Raw genomic sequence first — 20,662 nt, 5'->3', positions numbered from 1 at the left:
ATATTGCCCCTACCTGCTGCGTTTGGGATGCGCACAATATCTCCACCAGGATAAAACAGCTCAGAGTTTATGTTAACAGCAGCAACAAAAGCTCCACTTCGACCAGCACCTCAGTCGCCGGAAAATATCAGCACTTCAGGACTTTTGGGAGAGAAATGCAGAGAGGTTGAAGAGAAGAGAAGAGAATGTAGTGTATGTAATACATTCACTTTAACCTCTATTTATAGGAGAGGAAAAAAATGAAACTGTCCACACACTTAATGTCTGAATACATTATTATCAGAACTTAAGTTAAGTTCTGAGATATCATATCAGAACTTAAGTTCTGATTTTAATCATCAGTTACAGATCAGATTATATTATTTGGTACTAAGCCCAACAATTCTCAAATAAATAAAATCCTCGCCCAGGTCACCTCGCGTACGCGAGACGCCGAGACATTCGCCCAAATCGCCCTTCGACCCGAAAACAGAATGGATGTCGGGTCAAGAGCACCTTCATTCATAGAAAAGATGGCGGATATAAGAATAAAAATCCACACCGGATCATGTCCTTCAAGTCGCACGTTACTTTCTACCACAGCGTTTCAAACGAAGTTTTACCATAACAAAAAATTCCTCTAATTTGGAACCCATATGAAATTGATTCAATTATGAAATCATGAATAGTCACTGGTTCTGTCGATACATAAACATATTAATCTATACCCCTTTTTTCTTCTATACAAATTCTTCTATACAAAGATAAGATGTAAAAAAATTTTTTGAAGCAGTCTTAGCAAGACCCCACCTATTATTGTATGACTGCAACACTTTAACTTTACAAAATGGCAGCAACATACCCCTTTTGGGATTTCTTTCTATTAAAGAATCATATAAACGCTCGATTAAAAAGCGCGAGACGCCGAGACATTCGCCCAAATCGCCCTTCGACACATAACAACACAATGGACCATCACACACCTTAGTAGTTGTATACTACTCATGTGGGTAATACCATATAAAGCACACAACCCCCTTCATTTATTTCAATGTGGGACAAACATTCTCAAATTTTTCCAAGCTTTTCCAAGCTACTTTCAACTCTCATTTCATATGGATTTCATTAAGAAAATTCTTAAAACCATACATGAAAATTTAAGTTCAAATATCATTGAACAATTTCCAATCATTAGATTTTAGGATTAACATCAAGAACATAATTAAATTAAGCTCTAAAATCCTAATTTTCTAACACTATGCTCCTTGAAACACATATATTGATCATGGTCTAGTTTTACAGACTAAAAAGCGCGTGTTCAGTAGTGGATGTGGTAAAGTATCGTTAGTTAGAATGTATTGGAACAAATGAAGGAATCATGGTAGTTTGAGAAGTTTGAATTTAAATTAGGGTAAACAGGTAAAGGAACCATGTTGTGGCCATCTCGATGAATGTATTAAAATTTCAATGGCAGGACTTGCAAGTCATGTAGATGTTACAACTGATGAAGAGGTGTGTGGTAATAGAATGTTACCGAAGCCATAGGGAATCATGACGTGTTGGATCGTAGTGCCTGAAACAACACGCATATCAAATACTTGCAATTAAATTCATTTTGTGTTCAAGGATACTATAAAAATCAAAATGAATACTCATGACATGAAATAGTTTACTGGGAAAGACTTTGAAAATTTCAAAGATAGAAGTCATGTTAATGGGTACATGCAACGACTAATGACAGAAATGTGTGAGCCAGCAGGGTCACCTGTAGTAGTTAAGTTAGTAATTGTTGGATTTTGATGTAATCCACCTGTCTTTACATTTATAAATTTAAGTAATTATGAAGTATCTTCCTCGCTTTTTTATGAACACTCATTTCATTCTTTCATAGCAACTCAAACAGACAATTAAAAAGTTCAATGGAGTGTGGCAATTTTACCACTGTCTTGATCACTCTGTTATTCTCCATCACATTATTTTGTTTCTCACTACACTCAACAGCAGCTGTAGACATTATAAAAGCTAACCAAAACATAAGTGATGGACTCACCATTGTTTCAGCTGGCGGTCATTTCGAGCTTGGTTTCGCTAACCCTGGAAATTCCACAAATCGATACGTCAGTATTTGGTACAAAAACATACCTAAGAAGACAATTGTTTGGGTTGCCAATAGAGAAACTCCTCTGAATACTACTTCTGGTCACTTAAAACTTAACAGAGACGGAAAGCTTGTCATTCTCAATGCTTCTGATCAGGTAGTTTGGTCATCAAACTCTTCAACGTCTGTGAATAATCCTATTGTGCAGTTGTTAGATTCTGGAAATCTTGTTATCAGGGATGAAACTGACAGTTCCCCTGAAAATTACCTGTGGCAAAGTTTTAATAAGCCAGGAAGTACTCTTTTATCGGGCAGCAAGCTCGGGTGGGATTTGGAAACTGGGCTTGAAACTTATCTTAATTCTTGGAAAAGTGAGGATGATCCATCTCCCGGTGAATATACATATCATATCAATCGTAATGGATTTCCACAGTCATTCATTTTGAAGGGCTCTGCTGTTCAGACTCGCGCTGGTCCTTGGAATGGTGTTCAGTTTTCTGGCAGGGCAAACTTGAAGCCAAATCCAATCTACAAGTACGAATTGGTTTCTAATGATAAAGAGTTGTATTATCAATACGAAGTTAATAATGGTTCAGTTGTTACGAGGTTAATATTGCATCCACTTGGTTATGTACAAAGATTGGTATGGCTTGAAAAATCTCAAATTTGGCAGATTTATCTTACTGGTCAGATGGATGACTGTGATCGTTACGCACTGTGCGGATCATATGGGAGTTGTAACATTAACAGGTCTCCTGTGTGCAGCTGTTTCGATGGATTTGAGCCAAAATCTGAACAAGAATGGGATGTTGCAGATTGGTCTAGTGGATGTGTAAGAAAAGTAAAATTGAGTTGCATGAAAGGGGAGGGATTTGTAAAGCATTCGGGCTTGAAATTGCCAGATACTCAACGTTCTTGGTATAATCGGAATATGAGTCTTGATGAGTGTAAGAGGGTGTGCTTGAAGAATTGCTCATGCACTGCTTATGCAAATATAGATGTTAGAGGTAGTGGAAGCGGATGCTTGTTATGGTTTAATGAACTTATGGATATAAGAGAGGAAAATGAAAATGGGCAAGATCTTTACATAAGAATGGCTGCTTCCGAGTTAGGTAAACTTATTTTCTCTGTATTTACTACTGAATCTAGTTCAACTGATTGAAGCCATGGATCTGTATGGTCTTTCCTGTTGTGGTAACTGACATTTTTTTTTTCTGGATATATGTGAAGATAAAGATGGGAGATCCAAAATAAGATTTATAATCATCCCTATTCTGTTGATTGTAACAATGACACTCGGCGCATGCATGTGGATAATGAGGAAGAAAAAGAAGCACACAGAAGGTATTCAACAATTTTGAAAACTAAGATTTTCTTTTAGAATTTTGGCCAAGTTTTTACTGTTTCCCTTTGAATGTGAAAATTGCAGGGATAAGAAGGATGTACTATGATCATGATGGTGGTCATAAGAAAGGTGATGAGGATTTAGAGTTGCCATTGTTTGACTTCACAACCCTAGCAAATGCAACTAATGGCTTCTCTACGCACTCTAAGCTCGGAGAAGGTGGCTTTGGGACTGTCTATAAGGTAATTATCACGCTGTTGCACTTGAACGAAGTCAAAAGTTTACGTTACTCACAGAAATCAACAGAGATGGAATTACAGTTTTTACCCTTGGATTAGAGATATACAGTAATATTTAATGTCATTTGATATGATAGTATATGACACTGTCAACCTTTTACTCTTAAGGGCACACTAGATGAGGGAAAGGACATTGCAGTAAAGAGGCTTTCGAAGGACTCGAGGCAAGGGTTGAAGGAGTTTAAAAATGAAGTTTCATGCATTGCTCAACTTCAACACCGAAACCTTGTGAAGCTTCTTGGTTGCTCCGTGCAGGAAGGAGAAAGAATACTGGTGTATGAATACATGCCCAATAAAAGCTTAGACTCATTCATCTTCGGTATGCTTTTCCTCTGCAGTAATGTTGAATTTGAGATAATCTACGACTGCATGTTCTTCACCTTGTTTTTCTAGCTGAATTAGCTTTATTGACTCGTTGAACAGAAAAAAAACAAAGCAGCACGCTTGATTGGCCTATGAGATATAATATTATAAATGGCATTGCAAGGGGACTTCTCTATCTCCATCAGGATTCTAGACTAAGAATCATTCATAGGGATCTCAAAGCCAGTAATGTTCTACTTGATCATGAGATGAACCCAAAAATTTCGGATTTTGGCACGGCAAGGATTTGCGGGGACTCTGAAACTGGAGCCAATACGACTAGAGTAGTTGGAACATAGTAAGAATCTGTAAATTTCCTTAAACTGGAGTGCTTTCAGTAGACAAATCTGATAATTAATTCTATATATATGTTCTTGCAGTGGTTACATGTCCCCGGAGTATGCAACTGATGGCATTTTTTCCGTGAAATCTGATGTCTATAGCTTTGGGGTAATGTTGTTAGAGATTGTGAGCGGGAAGAGAAACAAAAACTTTACCCATCCAGATCACAATCTTAACCTTCTTGGACATGCAAGTGCTGAGGTTATTTACTAATAAAGTTTCTTAAATGTATTTATGTTGAGGTTAACTAAATCATATTTGAATAACTGATTGTATAGGTTTGGATACACTATAGAGATGGCAATGTGTTGGAGCTAGTAGATGAGGCAATTGCAAAGTCATGCCATGAACATCAAGTTGAAGTGTTTCGCGCCATCCATATAGGGTTGTTATGCGTGCAACAATATCCATCAGATAGGCCAACCATGGCAACTGTGGTACTAATGTTAACTAGTGAAATTCTCTTGCCCGTGCCTAAGGAACCCGGATTTTTCACTCTGAGGAAATTGCACGAAGAAGACTCTACATCATTGTCATCCAACCATTTAAGTGTCACAACTATGGTTCCTAGATAAATTTCAATTTTTTTTTGTTTTAATCATCTCTAAACTGGTAAATTATGAATGCAACTTTTGCTACTACAGTAATTACACCAGCTTGTCAAGTTGAGTAATCAGGCAAAAGCAATAATACTTCAGTGATGTACAAAGATAAATATGCTTGAATTTTATTAAATGTCAGATTCAGTCATTGTACAAGGAAGTAGCTGATGCCCTTGCTAGCTATATATGCTTTGCATGCTAGATCTGATGCTATTTGTATGTTGACACAAATAGCATGTGAACTGGATTCAAGTTTTTTTTTGTATGTCTGGCCAACCTAATCATATTTGGAGAAGTCAAGACAGATTTTAGAACTTTGTGTTCACATGACTTTTCTTTTCTTTTTTTAATATAAATCTCCACCACAACTTGGAAACTTGTTTGTACTAGCGAGTAATCATCCCATTAAATCAAACAAAAAATTGACAGATTTAATCTTCCGAAAATTCTTGGTAAAACAGTTTACATATTCGGAACTGTATCACAGTGCTTAATATATTTGACCATGAAAATGTGTGTTGTAATAGTACTATAACAAAGTTGAAATCTATACAACTCTTCATCTTCAATTCATTGCGATTCAAACTAAGAGAGAGTACATGGAAGTTGATGGAAGGGGGTAGTTATACAACTGCTTTAGTTACTGTGTTATACTCTATCTTATTTTTCTCTCTTTCACTAAACATTATAGCAGCTGTAGACATTTTAAGGGCCGACCAAACAATTACAGATGGAAGCACCATTGTTTCAGCTGGTGGTCATTTCGAGCTTGGCTTCACTGATATTGGCAGTACCACAAATCGATATGTAGGTATATGGTACACGAACATTTCTATAAAGACAATTGTATGGATTGCCAACAGAGAAACTCCACTTCATACTACATCTGGCCTTATAAAACTTAACACCAATGGAAATCTTGTTATTTTCAATGGTTCTGATTATGAAGTTTGGTCATCTAACTCTTCAATATCTGTCGATAATCCGGTGGCACAGCTGTTGGATTCTGGAAATCTTGTCATTAGAGACGAAACTGATGGTGACCCTGATAATTACCTGTGGCAAAGTTTTGATATACCTGGAAATACTCTTTTACCAGGTGCTAAACTCGGGTGGAACTTGGAAACTGGGCTTGAAAGATACCTCAGTTCTTGGAAAAGTGACGATGATCCATCTACAGGTGAATATACAAATCGTATTGACCGTTCTGGATTTCCACAGCTAATGGTGAAGAAAGGTTCTGTCATACAATCACGTGGTGGGTTTTGGAATGGTGCTAGCTTTTCAGGCACCCCTAACTTAAAACCAAACCCGATTTATAAGTACAAATTTGTTTCCAACGATAAGGAGTTGTATTATCGTTATGAAGTTGTTAATGGCTCAGTCGTGACAAGGAGAGTATTGAATCCGCTTGGTTATATTCAAAGATGGATATGGCTTGAAAAATCTCAAACTTGGCAGCTTTATCATTCTGGTGCAGTAGATGATTGTGATCATTATGCGGTATGTGGAGCTTATGGTAGTTGTAATGTTAACGACTCCCCCACGTGTGAGTGTTTGGATGGATTTGAGCCAAAATCTCAAAAAGAATGGGATACTGCAGATTGGTCCAGTGGCTGTGTAAGGAAAGTACAATTGAGTTGTGCAGATGGAGAGGGATTTGTGAAGTACTCGGGACTGATATTACCAGATACTCAACGTTCTTGGTTTGATAAAAATATGAGTCTCGATGAGTGTAAGAGGGAATGCTTGAAGAATTGCGCATGTACAGCTTATGCAAATATGGATATTAGAGGTAGTGGAAGCGGATGCTTGTTATGGTTTAATGAGCTTATTGATATTAGAGATCAGAAAGAAAGTGGTCAAGATTTATACGTCAGAATTGCTGCATCTGAATTAGGTAAACTCAATTTATTTTTGCTTGCAACTGATCACAAATTCATACTTTACCCTGTTTTGTTGGAAGCTGTGAACTAACGTTACGATCTGGCTAAATATGAAGCTAAAAAGGGGAGATCCAAATTGAGGTTCATAGTTATCCCGATTCTGTTGACTCTAACAATGACTGTTGGCATAAGCTTCTTTGTTATCAGAAATAAAAGAAAGCACAGAGAAGGTAATTTAATAACCACATATTTTTCTTTGACAAATTTGTTTTTAGTTAATATTGTATGCCTTTGCATGTGGAAATTGCAGGAGTGACAAAACAATATTTTGAAGATGATGGGGGCAACGGGAAGGGGGGCGAGGATATAGAGTTACCATTATTCGAATTCACCACATTAGCTCGTGCAACTAATGGCTTCTCTACAACCTCTAAGCTTGGAGAAGGTGGCTTTGGGCCTGTCTACAAGGTAATTGTCATGCTGCTAAACTTGATCTGGAGATTAGACAATTCACAAGTACAGAATTTAAAAGAAATAAAAGTAGTATTTTGACACTTGAAATAGAGATATATAATTTGTATGAGTAGAATGCAGATGTTCAGCATTTTAAGTGCATTTTCATCTCCCTCAGCTTTGTGATGGAAGTTTGTTGCTTCGTTGAGTGATTCACCATTGAATCTATGTCATTTGATAATACTGTAGAGAATGACACAGTCACATGTATGCTTTTTAGGGTATGCTTGACAATGGAAAAGAAATAGCGGTTAAGAGGCTTTCAAAGGATTCGAGGCAAGGATTGGAAGAGTTTAAAAATGAAGTTTTATGCATTGCTCAACTTCAGCACCGCAACCTTGTGAAGCTCCTTGGCTGCTCTATGCAGGAAGGAGAAAGAATGTTGGTGTATGAATACATGCCTAATAAAAGCTTAGACTCGTTTATATTTGGTATATTTTTCATCTTCAGTAATGATGCCTTCTTTTTCAAAAAGATACTCAAGTAGTATGTTCATCAACTTTGGTTCTTTGAACAGATAAAAAGCAAAGCAAGGCACTTGACTGGCCTATGTGCTATAACATCATAAAAGGTGTCGCAAGGGGACTTCTCTATCTTCATCAGGATTCTAGACTGCGGATCATTCATAGAGATCTCAAAGCCAGCAACGTTCTACTTGATCATGAGATGAATCCAAAGATTTCAGATTTTGGTACTGCAAGGATCTGTGGAGAGACTGAAACCGGAGCCAATACAACCAGAGTAGTTGGAACATAGTAAGACTCTTGAAATTTCCTAAAATATAGTGCTTCAATCACCCAGATTCTGATTCACTATAAAATAAATTCTTGCAGTGGCTACATGTCCCCTGAGTATGCAATTGACGGAAAATTCTCAGTGAAATCTGATGTCTATAGCTTTGGAGTATTGCTCTTAGAAATAATCAGTGGCAAGAGAAACACAAATTTTACTCATCCAGAGCACAATCTTAACCTTCTTGGACATGTAAGTGCCTAAGCCATTAAATTATGAACTTGTATAATTAAGACTTTATGGTACGGTTAACCAACTATACGGGTGTCAATTGATTTAGGCATGGAGAACTTATACAAATGGTGAGGTGTTGGACATAGTAGACGATGTTATTCAAAATTCAAGCCATGAACATGAAATAGAAGTTTTGCGAGCTATCATTATTGGGTTGTTATGCGTGCAACAATATCCAGCAGATAGGCCAACTATGTCCTCTGTGGTACTAATGCTAACTAGTGAAATTCCCCTGCCTCAGCCTAAACAACCTGGATTTTTTACTGAGAGGAGACTCCACGAAGAAGACACAATGTCATATTCATCCAACTATATAAGTGTCACTACTATGGCTCCCAGATAAACATTTATTCAAATTTTAATGTATTTAAAACCTGTATAAAATGATCATAGCTTTTACACTTCACTAGTCAGGAAAGAAAAAGAAATAACGATCTTATGATATCAACTGTCTTTTAGTACTGGTCCCGGATAATTGCAATTGCAACTGCCCTCATTGTGGGCATATCTATTATGGCAAATATTTGTAATGATCTGAAGACTAATTCCTGGAGTTAAGTTGGTATAGATCCCCATATATGGGTTCCGCAACTTGAGAAAGGACCGGATATGAGTTAATCCACCTAAACTCTGCCCATCCAAGGTTTCTTAGACTCAATTTATGTACAACACTTGTTTCATCTTTTCAACTGCATAACATTTGTAAGCTATATCAGAGTTAAGAACTTTTTTTTAATACTTGTACATTCTTTTCTCAGCAGAAGCCTCATTAACCAATTTACATTGGTGAACAAATATTGTACAGTATATGTTACTAACTTGGATGTTGGACATGGCCTGAAAGGTGGATCACCGCTAGGGTGCATGTCACAGCGGCACGGACATGTCATGACGTCAATTAGCTAAATATGCCTTTTCATGATTTAGCATGCCTTTTTACTATTTTTTTTATTTTTTAATAATTATTTTAATATTTGAAATATCCGGAAATGTAAATGAGTATTATAATAGTGTCTTTATCCAAACCAGGGTGTAAGGGTTTGAATGCTTCTCAACCTTTTGTGTTTATGCCTATAATATTCTCCATGCTACTACTATCAATCACAACTGTAAAAATATGCCCATTAATAGTGCACATGGTAAGAAAAACTGATGTCGTTGAGATTTCCCTTCATGTTTTTGGGCAAACATCATCCTTCGAACAAAAAAAGTTGTTTCATCTTACACATAATCCTCAAATTCACCATTTTCACCATCCGACCATACTGATACCCTTTTTCATCTTCCTATGCTTCTCGTGCAATCATATTTACCGTCTCTTTGAGGACATTCATTCGACCTATGACCAGGAAGATTACACCTATAGCACTTCCTAGTCATGGGTTTAGCATAAGAAGTTAGTAATGTAAATGACTATTATGATGGTATTCGGTTGTTATTATCAACTAAGTTTAATTTTACATTCAAGTTCACTATATATTAGTATAATAAATATGTTTTATATTTTATTATATTTAATTGATAAATGGCATGCCATTTGGACATGCCTTTTGGCAAAAAGCATGCCTAGAGGCATGCCTTCGCGGAGTCTCGTGACAGGTACCCTAATCACCACGCTAAACAACGATCACTCACGTACGTACTGAGGTTTGACAAACCTATTTCATGGTATCACTATAATTTGAGCCGAACCGAGCCAGATATCCAAAAGAAGTTCGAAAAATGGTCTTTTTAAACTAGATGAGTTGCTTATATAAGCTAAAAGATCTCATACCTCGAACCGAACTCAACTTGTTTCTAGTTTAAATAAACGAATCAAGTTTAACTGAATCAAGCCAAATTTACTCGGGAGCTTAGTAATTAACATGTACTCTTAAATACAAGCAAACTTAGCTAATCTTAATTTTTTGGTAATGTTTCTTATGTAATTATAATTAATGGAATAAGTAAAACCTATTAAAAATTGGTTTAATTATAACTTAACCCTTAAGATATGTACACATAAACCCCTCAACAAAAAAACCGTACATTTCAATCCTTCAGTTATGAGATTTGTATATTTTAACCCTTTTCTTAAATATTTTACCGAAATCACCCTTGAGGGTTATAATGTTCGCATTGTATACTTCAAGGGTAACATATCATTTTCTTGTTCCTTTTTATTTATCATATAATATAATTTTAAAAAAAAAATTGAATTGTGTATTATATATTAATTAAATATTTATATTTTTGAAACTAATTAATATGATAAATAATATTACAATATTATGATAAACTTATTAAAGGGTTAAAGTGTACAAAACTAATAGTTAAGGGGCAAAAATATACAAAATTCGTAGTTAAGGGGCAAAAATATACAACTGTGAGGGTAATATTGAAAAATATTTTAGCAAAAGGCTTGAAGTGTACAAAACCTATAGTTAAGGGGTTAAAATATACAACTTTCTTATTTAAGCGTTCATGTGTATAATGTGTTATATTTTAAGGGCTAGATTATAATTAAGCCTTCAAAATGTGAAGTGGTGTCTTGCATTGGAGACGATTGTCCACTTCTTTATAAAATCATGTGGCATGTAAGTTGACTCAAATGTATGAGGGAAGTGAGACATCCATTGTAATAACCCCAATTTTTAAAATTTTTGAAACCCTTATGAATAGTGTTTTGCTGATTATGCTGATTAAGAAAATTTTTCAAGCCACACTATGAAGGGGTTCTTTTATTAATCTTCTGGGATATTATTAGTACTCTATGTGGTATATAAGTGTATGTAAAGATCGTCAGAATCCAAATCCGAACACTTTGACTTTTCCCGAAAATCCACCAGATATCGAAAGAATTGAGTATAAGGTAACAAGATAAAAAGGATTTAAATTCAAGGATTGTAAGAGAGGATCATAAAAAGAATATAATGTATTGAGAAAAGTTAAGGGAACCCAAGTAATAAGATCCCGGGTATGATCCCTCAAACGATAAACGAAAACGAAAGTTAAGCGAACCGTATAACAGATCAGCGGTCATTGGCCAAGTAATTAGAAGCTAATCAAAGAGATTAGTGGGGATGATGTCATCAAACCAATGAGAAGAGGACAAAGGAGGGAGGGTGACATCACATGGTGACATAAGCACGACCAAGCAAAGTGTGTTGTTGGTTGAATTAGAACCACACAAAAAATTACCATGGTAAAAAGGTAACAAAACAAATCAAAAGCAATCAACCAAGCCAAAACAATTCATTTCATCAAAATTAGAAGTTGACTTCTCTTCTTCAAGAACAAAAGCTCTCGGCTTTTTCTTCTTAAACCAAGGAAGAAATTTCAAAACCCTAGCTACACACCTTCAAAAATCAAGAGGTTTGTTTCTTTAGCTTCCATAATTCATAACTTAGATGAGACATAAGTTAAAGCTCAAGATTCCATGATTTACATAGCTAATCAATTCATCAAAGTTCTTGGTGAATAGTGTTTTCAAGAACTAACTTTGTGTTTTCTTATGTTTTCTTCAAGATTCAAGCTTTATAAAGATAACTAGTGGTTAATTAAAGCTTCCTTATTGATTCTCCACTCTCTAAGGAAGGTATAACCCCTCCAAACCCTAACTTTATTTGAGTAATTAGGTTTAGTTTTGTTGTTATAATTCATGAGAGGCTTGCTTGTTGTGAATGTAGAGATTAGTTGGCTTTGTAAAGTTTTTGGAGTGGTAGTTCTTGGATTGTTGATTAATGAACTTAAGTGTAGTTTAAATTCATGTTTAAGAATAGTATAAATTGATAATGTGAAGTTGTTGGGGCTGTTATGATGTAGTATGAATGGAGTTTTGGTTGGGATGTTGATTGTGAGATGATTGTGAGGTGATTTGGAGTGGTTTAAATTTGGGTAATCGCGTAAACATAGCCGTCGTAATGTCCGATTTACTTTAGGCTGTTTTTGTTCTTAACATTAGGACTCGTGAACTCACTGTTAGGTTTTGACCATTGCCATGATTAAATAGTTCATGTTACGAGCTTCGTTTTGATATGTAGTTCGTTTGAATCCGATGAACGGTTCAGGAGAAATGACCGTTTTAAGTAACGGCGTTTCGCGAACGAATCATTACCCCTCGTCTTACTTTGAAATATAGGTTAAAGACCTAAAATGACTAATTGGAGTATGAAACATTTATGTAAAGTGTGTTAGGCAGTTGGTAAGGTACTCGCGAAAGAATCGCCTTAAAACTCGTAATGGTTAATTTATTAAAAATGGTGGAGTCGAGGGTACTCGAGCGACTTAAGAGAATAAATAAGCGCAAAGCGAGCGTTAGAGTCTAAATTGGTTAAAGTATAGGTTTATAAGTGACTTTGGTTTAATTCCAACTTATATGTTGTTTATAGGTTACCGGACTCGTCCCAAGCCATTTGTAACCCCCAGTCGCTCATGCAAGTTTTCTACTCGTTATACTGTTGTTGTGATGTATACATTTGTATATGCATTATCTTGCGATAGATTCATATTGGTTAATTAGCAAATTCTTGAGATATATTGTAGCATGTGATATGGTATATATGCATGCCTGTTTCTTATTCTTGACACATATATCTGTTGATTCAGTTGATAATACGTATGCTAGAGATAAGCGGTAATTTGCATATACCCTTAGTATAGGGGACCCAAAGGTGAACTTTTTTCTAAAACCGGGAGTCGATACTCCCGAGTATAATATATATATTTATATATATATATGAATAGTTTTTAAAACTATGAATCAAATAAGGTTTATTCGATAACTTTATTTTATTAATGAATATTATTTTGAATATTCATTCGAGGACATATGACTCCGTTTATTTTATTAATGAATATTAATTTGAATATTCATTCGAGGGCTTATGATCCCGTTTATTTTATTATTGAATATTATTTTGAATATTCATTCGAGGGCTTATGATCCCGTTTATTTTATTATTGAATATTATTTTGAATATTCATTCGAGGACATATGACTCTTCTTAATTTATTAATGAATATTATTTTGAATATTCATTCGAGAACTTATGACTCTGATTATTTACTAATTATTATTCTTTATTTTATTAAAGAATAATGTGTCGATAATCAAACTTACTTTTGATTATTCAAATAAAGATAGTACTTTCGTATAAGTATATCTTTGGTTATTTAATATTCATTTCAAGTATAAGTTTTACAACTTCTACTTCAATTATTTTTATAAAGATTATTCTTTATGGGAATATTATTTAAATAATAATATTCAGATATTTTCTAATATATTGGGACTGATTTATTTTATTAAATCAACATCACTCCAAACATTCTTAAATATATTTTGCGAGTCTTAAAAATGATTTTAAAAGTTAGAGCGGATCCCAAAACTCATTTTTTTATATGTAAGATCCTCCTTTCGAAGGGGATTTAAATACTCGCTCAAAACCTGAGGGATCCGGCTCTGTGGTATGTTTTATATTCGCAACAAGGTTGTTGTCTTGATAAACGAGTTTTTGATTACTTACCCAATACTCGGGAAGTAAAATTCTTGGAACAAGTTAATCCATTAACAGGCATCGCCTTGGAAATGTCGGTGAGTTTTCCTTTCCAACTAGATATGACTTCTTGGTGGAGCCGTATCAACAAGTTTCTACTTGGGGAAAGTGGGGACAGGCTTTACGTTTCAGAGTCATGGATTTCATCTGAACTAGGAGTAGCGTAAGTGGTCGAGTGGTGCCGGCCCAGCCTGATTATATTGGCCCAAATGGCCTGGAAGTTCCGCTAAGACGGTCCATTCCTTAGGAGTCCAGTGTTCGGTTGACTAGTAAATCCGACAGGTTCTCCTCTACATGTAGAAAATGGTGGGGTTGTACTACTGCGACTGATCATCGTAAGTGGTCTTCCTGGCGCGACAAACTCCCGTTATGAGTTCATCATCCAGTTGGATATTTCTGCAACACTACCCAGAGCACCTCGATAGAAAGGCTACGGCTGGGCGATTGTTGAGTATTGGCAGGGTCAAGCTTTCAAAATGATGTTTGCATCAAATGAAGTATCTCGTAACTTCATTTTATTTTGATGATATTTTAAAGATTGATTCTATACAAGTTTTGTCTTGTAGCTTAATCTTTGGGATGAACTAATTATAACTTGAACGGTGGTAGTTCAAGTAGTATTCGGAAAATATATAAGTATATTGGAGTATCTTGTAACTTAATCTTTTAAACTTATATCTAGTAAATGATTATCTTATGCATGACAAAGATTTTCAGAAAAACGTTGAGACAAGGTTAGATTAAGTGTTGTTAAGGGATATGGAACTCGTGACAACCCGAATCCCCGACCCCGGATTTGGGGGTGTTACGGAAATGGTATCAGAGCCAAGCGTTATAAACCTCAGAGATGATGTGACGTTAAGATAATAAGTTCACTCAGATAATAAGAACTCTTGCCAAGTTCATGGTCGGACTACTTAACGTAGTACTGACAGTTAAAACCCTTACGGGAACCCTTATAAATATTATGATAGTAACATAGTTCGTTCTCGTATAGGGCAGCTGGGCACCGAACCCTGAGGTTCAGGAGCATCAGCATGGGGATGTTTTATTACATGTTGGAGATCAAATTGTGAATCTGATAGAGTACCTTAACGAGGGACCAGATGAGATTTATATTGAGAATGTTGCAGTTGAAGATGTTATCCCAAAAGGGATTGTTGCCGAGGAGGATCTCGTGGAAGATCCTGACGAGAATGAAGAGAGGACCGCTGAGGAATTGATGACCGTAGTCAGGGCGACTACCAGAGCAAGAATGGCCGCGAGGGTGGCACTAGAGGATGAAGAGTTACCAAGGGCACAAAGGTTAATGAGGGCAGAAGGAGTGGGGCCTTCCACGACACCAATTATACCAATATCAGACCCTCTTCCCGAGGTTCCTGAAGACATCCATGAGGTTCCACCAATTCATGTTCCCTCCCCTGTACAGAGCCAGCACCTACTGAGGAAATGCCACCTTTATCTCCTGCACCATTGTCACCTGATACCGTGCTTGGTTATCCATTTGGATCCCCTGGGCCTGCACCACCTGCACCCCATGGACTGCTAGATGCAACCACTCAGGCTTCTCTTATCGCCGATTATTACATGACTTTGGGTGGCCTGTCTGAGGCCCATAATGTTAGGAGTGATCTGTTGGATCGACTTACTGCACCAAGGATTGAGGGCGGGGTACTTCCGGCAGGATTAGCTCATAGCATGGAAAGGATTGAGGCTACCACCCGTGTTACAGCTAGAGGCCATCTTGAGGGTCAGATTGATCCAGCTCTACTTGCAACTATCTTAGACATCATCACCTCTGTGATGGAGCAGGTTAGGGATGTCGTGCATGCCCGTATTTCTTGATCCATGGTAGTGTGCAGAGCCAGAGCGATCAGACAAGGGTTTCATGTAGCACCGCTTTTGGAGGATTAGCCTAAGTTATGAATGATTAGTTTTAATGACTAGATGATTATCTATGGTATTACTTTTGGGATAGAAGCGATCAGATCAAATGATGTAATTCTCTTTAATGTGTTCAGTTGTTGTACCCTCGAACAAATGGTTATATATATATTCATTAATTTCAGTTCAGATCAGTCTGTTTGTGATAAGTTCATATTGTTAATTGCACTATTAACTCTTAAGAGAGTGTCATGAAGTTTATAGAACTTGAGAATTCATAATTTGCAATTATGCAAGGACGGAACGAGGGAAAGACTTAAGCAAAGCAAATAAGACAAATATCCAGAGATTCTCAATTTTTTTTTCCAAGCATTATGCCCCCATGAGGAATAAGATTAGGGGCAAACCTTGAATGTGATAATCAGGGAAGTCGTAATTAAGCTATAAGGAACCCAGAATATAATGAAGTGGAAAATGAGGATTTTAAATTAAAAGATGACCCCAATTATGGGGAGTAGGAAGAAATATTTAGACTGAGAAAACAGAAGTTGAGTAAGATAGGAAGAACCAGGATGGTACTCCTATTGGGCAATCCATGGACCTGCCTAAAACAAAACTTATACTTTTACCCCTAACCACCACCTTGAGGAAACAATGTGGTGTGAAATTCTTTCAGGACCTTTAAGTCGCTAAGCCCTTAGAGTTCCAAGGAACAAGCTGACCCGGTCGAGGCAAGAGCCTGGCTAAAGGAAATATAGGAATCATTTGAGATTCTAAATGATGGACGAATCACAAAAGACTATTTTTGTCACTTACCCTCCTAAGAGAAGGGCCACCACTGGTGAAAGACCAAGAAAGGCACGGAGCAAGAGGTTATGATAAACTGATAAAAGTTCAATCAATTGTTTTCGGGAAAGTAATTCTCAAGGTTATGGAGATAGTGTAAAAGCTTTAGAGCCAGAACAAAGGCGGACGAGTATGATGAATTATGAATCTAAGATTGTAAAAGTTGTAAAGATTCATTCGGAGGACAAGAATCCCAGAACGACGTGATGTTTGAAGTAAATAATTAGTGGGTTCATTAAATAATGATAAGAGAAAGGAAAATAAAAAGAAATTGAAGTGAAAAGGAATATAAAGGCAATAGAGTTTGAGGAATGATAAGGGAGTTGGGTATGAGGAAACCCTAAAGACTCGTAGCAATAGAAATAGAAAAGTATGTAATCGTCAGGATGAGGGTGATTCACCATGAGTTAAAAATTGATGGTTGAAGGCATAAGAGATACATATATTTTATTCCCTGTAAGTTGGGAGGATTCGAGGAAACCTTGAGATAGTTGGAAGGATAAATAATGAGACGCGGATAGACTAAGGAGACGAGAAAGTAAGAAATTAGGAAAATTGGATGAAGGGAGTGACCTTCAAGAATGTGAAGTGTAAGACTGGTGGCTTGATACCCAGAAAGGGAGACGCCAGGTATGAAAGATATCCCAGCATTGAGGTGACTGTTGAGATAAACAACAAAAGTAAATAAGGAATTATTAAGAAGAAGTTCACGTTGAACACGACCAATATCTTCCAGAACATCCTTGTTATCGTTACCAAATTAGGCAAGAAAAGCGGATAACCGTTGTTATCTTTTGGAGGCCATATTGATTGACCTCATTTTGAATACAGATGTTATTGTGAAATTAGGCATATACTATCGAGGTGGAAATGATTGAATAAGACACCCTTATCAGGAATATATGACTTGATTTATCCATGGAAGGATGCATGTACCTTTTTAAAGGTGGAATTAAGGATAGAACATCGGTAACTTAAAATGAATCCTAGGGAAATGCATAAAGGTTGGCATTTCACCCTTAATAGGGATAATATGAGTTTTGACAGTATGAATTGGAAAGGATTAAGGTAATAACAACCTTTAGGAATCAGTGGAGAAATTTTTCAGAAGTATATAGACAATGATTCTGGTATTAATAAATGGTATCTTGATATGCCCTGTATCTAGGGAATACAGGAGGAACGATTCAAGGATAACCTTAGAGGTTTTACAAGGAGAAAGGTAATACTCAAAATTCTCAAGAATAGAAATGTTGATAAAGGAAATATGATGTAATTATAATGATGCCAAGTGGGGCACGTGTTAAACCACGAGAAAGTATGGATCGAACCAGTAAAGGTCGAAATTGTTCAGGGAAATTAGGACCTAAGATAAAAGATGTTCTAAGTATGATTGAGAGTCAGCCGTGACAGTGATTAACCTCTAAAGACTGAGGCAATAACTTATGGAAAAATGGTGATATTTTTTTTTTACTCATCAGATTTTAAGGAAAACATCTTCACATAAGCAGTGATTGAAATGAGGTAGAAAATTTATTTGGAGGTGGTTAAAATGACATTGACTGTAAGGAAATTTTACTATCAGGAAAGGCCAAAGAGGTGGCCGACACCTTAAAGGTAAGAGGATAATTATAGGCGCTTGTGCCAAAGGAATACAGTGATGATGGTTAAAGCTGTGAAGGTTGTATATGGTTTGGAAGATTGACATTCCTTCTGATGACTGTGCAATACCCAACCGTAATAGTAGTTGGTAAAGGTTTAATTCATGTAATCGCCATGAGTGGGCTATCTATCTCAGAAGGTACTATCTTGAGATAAGCCAGGACCATTTTTCAAAAAGGACTAGACGAACCTTTGAGTTAAGTCTTCTATTTAAGGCATATGATTAAGAATGGTATTAACCTGCTATCGTTGCTTTGATTGAAACTCTTTTGCAATTTTATCTGCTTCATGTCATGAAAGTACGTCAGAATTTGGAGTGTTCTTCATGAATTATGAATGGTGATTATGTTAACTCCTTAGAAGAATTCTATACGACATGTATGGACTCCGTATGGTTAGATATTAAGATTTCATGGAAAGTGAATGACGACAGTAGGTCAGTGGTGGACCATAGTAATGCAACAATGATTCTGCGAGTAATGAGTCGATTACAACCGTGAGAGTTGTATTGGAATGGATGTTGAGATTGAGTACCACTAATCGGGTCGTGTTGACGTATAAGTTATCTTTGATAGAAAAACTAGGTCGATTATTTACCTATTGAATATTTATTCCTTCTATCAATAGAGAGTCGTATTACTATACGAGGAAGGTTGTAGTGCAAGCATAAAATTCTAGTAACGATGATGTCTAGAATGAGGTCCCAGATTCGAGTTTCGATATCGAGGGAGTTTCAAAGGTGATTGTGTATAAGCTCGAGGAACAGCATGGGTCCATAGAATGATGGACGGAATAGCGAATACCTGATGTTGATATATATACGTATATGTTTTGTTCTCCTATGACAAACCTCTATAGTTCAGAGGTAAATTCCAAGCCAGATATTTTGTGGCAACATAATTTATATATATACAATTCTCTTCAATTCATTCTTTTCTCTCCTTTTCATTTTGTATAAGCTGAGAAGAACAACCCTTCCAGAAGGGGAGGTATTGCCGAATGACTATCTATCTGTGTGATAGAAGCCTAGTAGGATACCACATGTTGTTTAATTGCTTGTCAAGTACTAAAGGCTGGCCACCTTCTGTACTAACTATGCAATGTAACAAGTGTTCATGATCATAATGATCTCTCAATAAATTCTTTTACTTCTATATGAAGGACCAAACTTTCGAAGATGGAGGCAACTAGAGAGGAGGTGGTACCAAGTATGGTGGTATTCCGATTCTAACGCGTTCGTGATACTAAGGTTGACGCGATTATTAAAAGGTTATAGAATGCTAACGAGCAAAGGTGTAACCAGTATAATATTAGGAACGGAAGGTAGTAGCGATTACGAACTGGAAATGAATGGGTATTGAGAAGCAAAAGCTCTAATGCTAAAAGCTATAATAAGAGTCTGTGCAATAGACTTGGAAGAATTTGGAATGATCACTTAACGCGGATGAGTCTTCTCACGATAATAGATCGTATGTCAGGTATCGAGATGTCGTCTTATGAGATCTTTGATGGAAGACAATGTCGATCTCCCTTATGTTAGGATGAAGTAGTAGAGCGCAAGATGCTCGGACCAGCAGTGATTCAAAGGACCAAGGATATAATAGATTTAATCAGAGGATGGCTGGTAGTAGCCCAAGATGGACATAAAAAGTATGTTGATTCGACACAAAAGGACAAAGAATAGGAAATTGGGGACCTAGTAATGTTAAAGGTATCCCTTGGAAAGGATTGATGAGGTTCAAAAAGAAAGGAAAGCTAAGCCTACGAATTGTTGGACCCTTTGTGGTATTAAGTCGTATTGGAAAGTTAGCATATGAGCTAGCCCTACCCCCGAACATGTAGCAAGTTCATAACGTGTTCCACGTATCAATGTTAAGGAAGTGTAATTCGGATGCCAGATAAATAGGGGCATATGAGCACATAGACATGCAACCAGACGTAACCTACATGGAGCAACCAGGAAGGGTTATAGATCAAAAATGGACAAATGCTTAGGAGAAGAGTTATCAAACTAGTCAGAGTTTGATGGTAGAACCACAATGTGGGAAAATTATGTAAGAGTTAGAAGTGCAATTCTAAGAAAGTATCCCTACTCATTTTCTATCTGATTCCGGGACGGAATCCTTTTAAGGAGGGGAGACTGTAATAACCCCAATTTTTGGAATTTTTGAAACCCTTATGAATAGTATTTTGCTGATTATGCTGATTAAGAAAATTTTTCATGCCACACTATGAAGAGGTTCTTTTATTGATCTTCTGGGATATTATTAGTACTCTATG

General features: G+C 36.5%; 2 protein-coding genes across 3 annotated transcripts; both read left to right on the top strand.

Annotated features, from left to right (window-relative positions):
* Positions 1-1,646: 1,646 nt before the first annotated feature.
* Positions 1,647-5,353, top strand: LOC141721252 (G-type lectin S-receptor-like serine/threonine-protein kinase At4g27290). Of its 2 annotated transcripts, none has more exons than XM_074524077.1 (7): positions 1,647-3,189; positions 3,308-3,421; positions 3,507-3,664; positions 3,830-4,040; positions 4,145-4,382; positions 4,465-4,615; positions 4,705-5,353. In XM_074524077.1, exons 1-7 carry the CDS (start codon positions 1,899-1,901, stop codon positions 4,999-5,001), a joined length of 2,460 nt encoding a protein of 819 aa, XP_074380178.1. In that variant the 5' UTR covers positions 1,647-1,898; the 3' UTR covers positions 5,002-5,353. The 2 variants fall into 2 exon arrangements, with proteins under 2 accessions (XP_074380178.1, XP_074380177.1); XM_074524076.1 differs by having other exon boundaries at positions 1,648-3,189; positions 4,465-4,627.
* Positions 5,354-5,462: 109 nt separating this feature from the next.
* LOC141721253 (G-type lectin S-receptor-like serine/threonine-protein kinase At4g27290) lies at positions 5,463-9,174 on the top strand. The gene is made up of 7 exons (XM_074524079.1): positions 5,463-6,928; positions 7,031-7,144; positions 7,225-7,382; positions 7,648-7,858; positions 7,945-8,182; positions 8,261-8,411; positions 8,500-9,174. The coding sequence occupies exons 1-7, from the start codon at positions 5,638-5,640 to the stop codon at positions 8,794-8,796; spliced, it is 2,460 nt and encodes an 819-aa protein (XP_074380180.1). The 5' UTR covers positions 5,463-5,637; the 3' UTR covers positions 8,797-9,174.
* Positions 9,175-20,662: the final 11,488 nt, after the last annotated feature.

Source organism: Apium graveolens, chromosome 4 (assembly GCF_009905375.1).
Source record: "Apium graveolens cultivar Ventura chromosome 4, ASM990537v1, whole genome shotgun sequence".
NCBI classification, from domain to species: Eukaryota; Viridiplantae; Streptophyta; class Magnoliopsida; order Apiales; family Apiaceae; genus Apium; species Apium graveolens.
Note: the sequence above shows the minus strand (reverse complement) of the source record. Positions and strands in the feature narration are given on the sequence as shown.

Bases quoted from the DNA above. Each gene is read 5' to 3' on its own strand.
- LOC141721253 (XM_074524079.1), top strand. From the start codon at position 5,638: ATGGAAGGGGGTAGTTATACAACTGCTTTAGTTACTGTGTTATACTCT. The intron at 6,929-7,030 runs GTAAACTCAATT...CTAAATATGAAG, and splicing joins AATTGCTGCATCTGAATTAG to CTAAAAAGGGGAGATCCAAA. The intron at 7,859-7,944 runs GTATATTTTTCA...TTCTTTGAACAG, and splicing joins CTTAGACTCGTTTATATTTG to ATAAAAAGCAAAGCAAGGCA.
- LOC141721252 (XM_074524076.1), top strand. From the start codon at position 1,899: ATGGAGTGTGGCAATTTTACCACTGTCTTGATCACTCTGTTATTCTCC. The intron at 4,041-4,144 runs GTATGCTTTTCC...CTCGTTGAACAG, and splicing joins CTTAGACTCATTCATCTTCG to AAAAAAAACAAAGCAGCACG. The intron at 4,628-4,704 runs GTTATTTACTAA...CTGATTGTATAG, and splicing joins TTGGACATGCAAGTGCTGAG to GTTTGGATACACTATAGAGA.